The sequence below is a fragment of the Protopterus annectens genome, chromosome 3.part1 (genome assembly GCF_019279795.1).
Source record: "Protopterus annectens isolate FY-2018-M chromosome 3.part1, PAN1.0, whole genome shotgun sequence".
NCBI classification, from domain to species: domain Eukaryota; kingdom Metazoa; phylum Chordata; order Ceratodontiformes; family Protopteridae; genus Protopterus; species Protopterus annectens.
The window spans coordinates 1,584,963,198-1,584,970,845 of NC_056732.1; the positions used below are offsets into that span (position 1 = coordinate 1,584,963,198).

Below are 7,648 nucleotides of genomic sequence, written 5' to 3' on the forward strand. Positions count from 1 at the left end.
GGCACTGGGGCAGCTAGCAAGCTACCACAGAATAAAGTACCACCGAAGTTTTTAACTAATTCAACTGTAGTGGAGCTCAGATTTATACTTAAACTTCCATTGACTTTATACTGAATTTCTGTAACAATCAATTTGCATTTTCACTTTTCAAACTAATGTTCATCTCTCTGGAGACATAAGGATTACAAATGAAAAGTAAATTGCAAACTGTTCAGCACAAACTCATCTTTACATACAGTGGATATAAAGTGTACACACAACTGTTTATGACCGGTTTTTGTGATAAAAAAAATGAGAACAAAATGAATCATTTCAAACTTTTCCTACCTTTAATGGGATCTATAACCTGTACAATTCAATTGAAAAACAAATGTTAATGGAAAAACTATAAAAAAAAAAAAAACGTACAATAAGCTGGTTACATAAGTGGGCACACCCTTAAACGAAAACTTTGTTGAAGCACCATTCAATTTAATTACAGCATTCAGTCTTCTTGGGTAGGAGTCTGCCAGCATGGCAAATCTTGACTTAGCAATATATGCCCCCTCTTCTTTACAAAAGTGCTCCAAATCTGTCAGATTGCGAGTGCATCTCATGTGCACAGCCTTCTTCAGGTAATCACAGATTTTCTATTGGATTTAAGTCAGTGCTCTAGCTGGGCCATTCCAAAACTTCAATTTTCTTCTGGTGATGCCATTCTTTTGATATGGATGTATGCTTGGAGCCATTGTCATGCTGAAAGGTAAAATTCCTCTTCATCTTTACTAGCAGATGCCTGAAGGTGTTGGGCCAAAAGTGACGGGAATTTGGAAATGTTAATTCCCTCCAACTTTACTAAAGCCCCAGTTCCAGCTGAAGAAAAGCAACCCCACAGCATGAAACTGCCACCACCATGCTTGACAATTGGGATGGTGTTCTTTTGGTGATGCAAAGTGTTGTTTGTGCACCAAATGTACCTTTTGAAATTGTGGCCAAAAGGTTCAGCCTTGCACTCAGACCATAACACATTTTCCCACATGCTTTTGGGAGACTTGATGTAGTTTGCAAATTTCAGCCGGGCCTGGATGTTTGTGTGTAAGTAAAAGCTTCCATCTTGCAGCCCTATCCCATAGTCCAGACATATGGAGAATATGGGAGATTATTGTCACATGTAGTACACCCACCAGTACTTGGCCAGAAATTCTTGCACCTCGTTCAGTGTTGAACGTCTCTTGGCAGCCCCCATGACTAGTTTTAGTCTTGTCTTTTCAATAATTTTGGAGGGATGTCCAGTACTTCGCAACGTTACTGTTGTCCCATATTTTCTCCACTTTCTGAAGACCGTCTTCACTGTGTTCCATGGTATACCCAATGCTGTGGAAATTTTTTTGTACCCTTTTCCTGACTGATGCCTTTCAACAATGAAGTCCCTCTGATGCTTTCTAAGCTCTCTGTGAACCATAGCTTTTGCTGTAGCAGGCAACAGGGTGTCAGGAAAATCTTACTAGGACAGCTTAACATTATTTAGGGTTAATCAGTCTCTCTAACCAATGGCAGGTGTGCACCCAAGAAGACTGAACGCAGTAATTAAATCAAAAGGTGCTTCAACGAAGGAATAGTTTAAGGGTGTGCACACTTATGGAACCACCTTAATCTACATTTATTTTAATTTATTACCCCCGCTTAACAGATTTCTTTGTTTTTCAATTCCAACAGCCTGGTAACTTTCTATGATCCTATGAATTGTACAGGTTATAGGTCACATTAAATGTGGGACAAGTTTTGGAAAGAAATTACTGTGGTTTCTTTTTTATATCACAAAAACTTGGCGTTTTAAAAGGGATGTGTACACTTTTATACCCACAGTATGCAGTATTCCTTAGATTCTACGTCTAAAACTGGGTTTCATAAATAGTAACACCATAAATACAAACTCTGCAAATAACTTACAATATTTCTGTAATCACACAAGCTACACAACCACTATCAGCACCATTTGTCCATCGAAAAGCTTTCATATGATGTTAAGCATTTCAGCCTTATTTACTATATGAACAATTATTATCTCTTTTAGCAGTCGCAGACAGATATCAAATATCAGGGCAGTTGTACTGCCCATCATTTCAGCCTTAAGAAGAAAATTTTCAACAGTTTGTATATAGAACAATCTTGGAATTACGAAAGCAAATATTAACAGGCTTTGTTCGACACCTACAAGCATCAGTAGAATGTAATTACAAAAATACCTGGAGGGAGGTACCACTAACCAAGTAATCAAATTACATCAAGAATGGCAGACAATTTTGTGAAAGGCAAAGTGAATATGCAAGGGGGTAGGAGGTAACTGCAAAACATTGGTACATTCTGTTCTTACCTGGCTCAGGTTCAGTCCATTCTTTGGCCTCTATTGGTGCTCCATAAAAATATCTCCCTTTTAATGAAGACAAAGCTATTTCCTGATGTTCTTTAAGTCGAAAAAATACCAGCCCAAAACGGTCTTCTGTAGTACTTCGAATGTGAACAGATGTAATTCTCCCGAACCTTTTAAACTCATGAAAAAGTCCTGATCTCAATCGTGCATCTGAATAAAAAAAAATCAAATTAGCTAAATTTCATCCCAAACGTAATAAAGTGCTCAGAAAAAGTAAATATACAGGCACTCTGTTTTAGTTCAGAGAGTAGACTTGCAGGAGAAAAGTACAGTTGTTTACACTTACCATAAATGTAGATGTTAAAATGTATTCACAGTTGCAGTCATTACATTTGGGTAGAATCCCAAAGCTATGGATGGGAGGCTGGAACTAAATAGCATTAGGGGCGGCTATAAGGCCCTGCAGAAAGTACAGATTTGTACCTACCATAAATGTAGATGTCCGATAGACATGCAACTGAAGTCCTTACATATGGGTTGTCCTGCCTCAGGCGGCCCTCGGTCGGCCGGATTCCAAAGTCTGGGTCCGATGTCGGCTGATGTCGCCTCCTCCCAGACGTCAGAGCGGCTGGGGTATAAAAGCATCAGCCGACGCCATCTTCCTCAGCGTTTCTTGCCCCAGATGCCAGGTGCCCTCCAAGGAAGGCTAAAATTAGAACTGGATAAAAAATTCCAGACATACACAATAGCAATAAACAGATACACCATAACAGATATCCCCAGCTAAGTATAAAAGGAGGAAAGTGGACCCAATGCACAGAGGGGAAGGAGGGAGGGAAAACCTGACTGCAGTTGCATATCTATCGGACATCTACATTTATGGTGGGTACAAAACTGTACTATGTCCTTCAAGAATGCAACTGCAGTCCTTGCATATGGGTTGAATACCATAGCCAAGCAGAGGGTGGTAGGCTCTAAGATAAGGATGGTGTAGCTAAAATGCCCTGCAGGACTGCAGAAGCAAAGCCTGCTTGGGATCTGGAATATAAAGGGAGGTTGTAGTGCTTGGAAAATGTATGCACGGAGCTCCATGTAGCAGCTTCTAGAATGTCCTTTGTAGCCACCCCTCTTAGGAAGGCTGTGGAGATAGCTGTAGCTCTGGTGGAGTGTGGTCTGACACTGGCTGGCACACCCTTTCCATGGAAGGAATAACAGAATCTGATGCAATGTCCAATCCATTTTGAAATTGTTTGGAAATTGCTTTTCCTTGTACTCCAGGAGCGTAAGCTACAAATAGTTGGTCAGACTTTGTTGGCCTTTGTTCTGTCCAAGTAGTAGCGTAGTTGTCTGTGCATGTCCAAAGTGTGCAGCAGCTTTTCCCCTTTATTTTGAGGATTGGGGAAGAAAGTAGGCAGGTGAATTGCTTGATTTAGAGACACCCTGGATATCACTTTTGGCATAAAAGAAGGATTGGTTCTTAAAGAAACCCTGTCCTGATGAAAAATGAGGAATGGAGGTACTGCCATGAGGGCCTGTATCTCCGAAACTCTTCTTGCTGAGGTTATTGCCAACAGGAAAACTGTTTTCCAGGAAAGAAATTGCAATTCTGCAGATGCTGCTGGTTCAAAGGGAGGAAGAGTTAATTTTTCCAACACGAAATTGAGGTCCCATGCAGGCACTGGTGGTTTTCTGGGAGATTTGATATTCTTTACCCCTCTTAGAAATTGTCTTAGCAAAGGATGTGAGAACACAGGAGGATCAGTGTTGTATCTTGCTGAAATTGCTGAAGCGTGTATTTTTATGGAAGAATAGGAAAGTCCATTATGCAGCATGTCTGCCAAGTATTCCAATATCTGTGGAATGTTCATTACTGATGCATCCTGTCCCTTGTTGGTATTCCAGATGCTGAATCTCTTCCATTTGGCTGAATAAGCTTTTCTGGTGGAAGGTCTGCGTGCTTCTAATAATATCTGTTGAACTTCCTTGGAGAGAGAGATACGGGGAGAAATCATGGGACCCTCCAAGCTGTCAGCTGCAGAGTTTGCAGGTTGGGATGAACCATCCTGTAATTGTGCTGAGTCAAGAGTAGAGACCATAGAGGCAGGGTCCACGGATTGGTGCAAGTTATACTCCTTAATAATGGATACCAGTGCTGTCTTGGCCAATCTGGAGCTATTAAGATGCCTTTCGGTTGCTCTGCTTTGATCTTCAGTAACACCTTGGTCATCAATGGTAGAGGTGGGAATGCATAGATTGTTAGAGAGTTCCAGCTGAATGAGAGAGCATCTATTTTCCAGGCTTGTGGATGTGACCTCGAGCAGAACTTTTTCAGATGATGATTGAGGTGGGAGGCAAAGTAGTCTACGTCCGGCCTCCCCCATGCAGAAGTTATTTGTGCAAAAATGTCTGGATGCAACATCCATTCGTGTGGATCCAGGATGTTTCTGCTTAGACTGTCCGCCAGAACATTGTCCCTGCCCGGAACAAACTGGGATTGTAGCTGTATATTCAGTTTCAGGGATTTTTCCCAAAGAGTCATTGTTAGTCTGCAAAGGGGGTAAGAATGAGTACCTCCCTGCTTTTATGTACCACAACAGTGGTGTTATCTGTCTTTATTAGTAGATGACCTTGCTGAAGATATTTTCCGAAGGCCTCGATTGCATGCATTACTGCTAACATCTCTTTTTGATTGATGTGCAGATGTACTTCCTGGGGAGTCCATTGCCCTTGAATACATCTGCCTTCCACGTGTGCCCCCCATCCATGGTCAGAGGCGTCTGTTGTAATGGTTTGGCTTGTTTGAGGCTTGTTGAAAGGCATACCTTTGTTTAACTGGCTTGCTTGGGCCCACCACAAAAATTCCCTTTGTAGACATGGGATGAGTGGGATAATTGCTTCTAAGTTGTGGCTGTGTTGAGACCATAAACTTTTTAGGTACCATTGTAGTTCTCATGTGTAGTCTTGCCAGTGGAATTAGTAGAATGCAAGATGCCATGAAACCCAGAGCCCGCAGGATTTTCCTTGCAGTCATCTGGGTGAGCTTTGCTAGGCTTTTGAAGTAATGTGGTGGTAGTTCTTGCTTCTCTTCTGTGAGGTAAGCCATTTGAGATTCTGTGTCTAGTTTGGCTCCTAGAAAAGTTATTTGTTGGGATGGCAGTAGTCTTGATTTTTGTAAGTTGACTGTGTATCCCAAAGCCTGTAGTAAGTGAATGACATAATTCAAGTTTTTTGTCAAGGCTTGCTTGCTGTCCACTTGTATAAGGCAGTCATCCAGGTAAGGGTATATTTGTATCCCCTGGAGTCTGCAATGTGCAATTACTGATGCCAGGCATTTCGTGAATACTCTGGGCGCAGTAGATAAGCCAAAAGGCAATGCTGAGAATTGATAATGCTCTGACCCTGCAAGAAATCTGAGGTATCTTCTGCAACTGTGTGATTGGGACATGCAGGTATGCCTCCTTGAGGTCCAGTGTAGCCAGCCAAGACCCCCTGCCCAGCATGGGAAGGAGTTGCTGTAGCGTCAGCATTTTGAATTTTGGTACAATGAGAAAAGTGTTTAGAGCGGACAAGTCCAGTATAGGTCTCCATTGCTTTTCTTTTCTTGGAACAAGGAACAGTCTTGAGTAAAATCCCTGGCCTTGTTCCTGAGGAGGAACCTTTTCTATTGCTTTGATTTGTCTCTGCTTTGAAATTTGTTCGAATGCCTCTGCCCTTTGATTTTGTGGCAGGTTTGGCATGCCTTGTCTTGTTGGTAAAGTATGGAAGTAGAACCTGTAGCCTTTGTCTATTATGTCCAGAATCCATTTGTCCTTTGTTAAAATGTGCCAGTTTTTTGAAAATAAGGATAACTTTCCGCCTAAACGTGCTTCTCTGAGCCTTGGTCGGCGGTGTCAAAGGCAAGTCATTGTGATTGTCCCTGTGGGGCAGGGGAAGTCCCCGCGCCACCTCTCTGATTAGTCGGTTGCCATTGGCGTCCCCTGTAGGAGCCTCTATTGCCCTCTTCCTCGGGCACGCCTGTTTTTTCCCCTTTGAAACTTGTCAGTGTCCGGAAAGGACCAGTTCTTAGAAGGCCAATTCCTGCTGAACCTGGAGGAAATCCTTGACCGTTTGCACTGATTTAGCCTTTTCCTCAATTGATTTCAACACATCCTGAGCATTAGTACCAAATAGCTTGTGCTTTCCCAGAGGTGCATCTAGCTTTGCTTTAACATAATCTAGTAATGGCTGTTCTTTTAACCATGCATGTCTACGTATGATGGCCCCTGTCATAGCTGCCCTACATGAAGCTTCCAATGCATCATATCCACACTGAAGAAAATGATTGCTAACCTGCTGTGTGTTGTGAACCGCATCCTGCAAGGCCTTTCTATCTAAAGGCTCAGGAGAGGCTAACTTTCTGCAAATCATCCATCAAGAAATCCTGATACTGAAACATATCAAAAAGGCAATTGAGGGCTCTCATAGCCAGTGTGGTTGAGGTATAAACTTTTTTGCCCCACCTCTCCAGGGACCTAGCTTCCCTGTCTGAGGGCAAAGGAAGCTTGACCGTGGATGTTGTCACCCCTTTGGGCCCTTGGGAAACTGTCTCTAGATCAACAGCATGGGCCTTAAAGAAATGTTTGTGAGTTTCAGGAACCCTGTAGTATCTGTCCGGCTTGACAGGAGCAGGGGGGAGAGAATCAGGAGAAGCACTCGAATCTGAGTACCCATCATCCAGAACATCTAGCACTGGAGGGATAGCTAAAGGCCTGTGTTGTGGTAGCTTAAGGAAGGTACGAAGCAGTTTCCTGGAATAGGAGAATTCCTGGCCTTGCCACTGAAAGTGCTCCCTCATGGAGTGAAGAACTTCCCCAAAAGAAATATCCTCAGGAGGAGAGGCAGAGGGGATAGAATCCTCCGCATCTGAATCCTCGTAGGCCTGGAAGGACTCTTCCTGGGTATATGAGTGATCAGAGTCACCAGAGGCTTCATCTGAAAAAAGGGTGTCTGTATACTCAACCCTGGGCCTTTTGTCAGAAGGTGGCTGAGATCCTCTGTCAGGATGGGCCTGGGAGCCTCTGATTAAAGAAATTAAATCTGCAGCTAAAGACATGATTTGTTTATCAGTAGTGGGCTGAGGCAGAGCTTTAGGAGGGTGAGACTTACCCTGGCTAGCAGCCTTAGCACGTGTGTAGGCCTTGATAGACAGACATAGGGGGCCTAGCTGCCCCACGTGCTGGAGTAACCTTGTCCACTGGTATGGTCTCCGGTAAATCTTGGGCTTCAGAATCGGGAGGAAAATCAACCACCGGCGCAGGC

At 43.1% G+C, this 7,648-nt stretch overlaps 1 protein-coding gene across 1 annotated transcript in view; it reads right to left on the reverse strand.

The window, feature by feature from the left end:
* The window catches only part of LOC122797816 (msx2-interacting protein-like), a 222,269-nt gene extending 218,718 nt beyond the window's left edge, over positions 1-3,551 (reverse strand). The window contains exons 1-2 of the mRNA XM_044066338.1: positions 3,539-3,551; positions 2,354-2,560 (exon numbers count right to left, since the gene is read on the reverse strand). Of these exons, the coding sequence (XP_043922273.1) occupies positions 2,354-2,560; positions 3,539-3,551 (220 nt within the window). The remainder of the gene's footprint in view (positions 1-2,353; positions 2,561-3,538) is intronic.
* Positions 3,552-7,648: the final 4,097 nt, after the last annotated feature.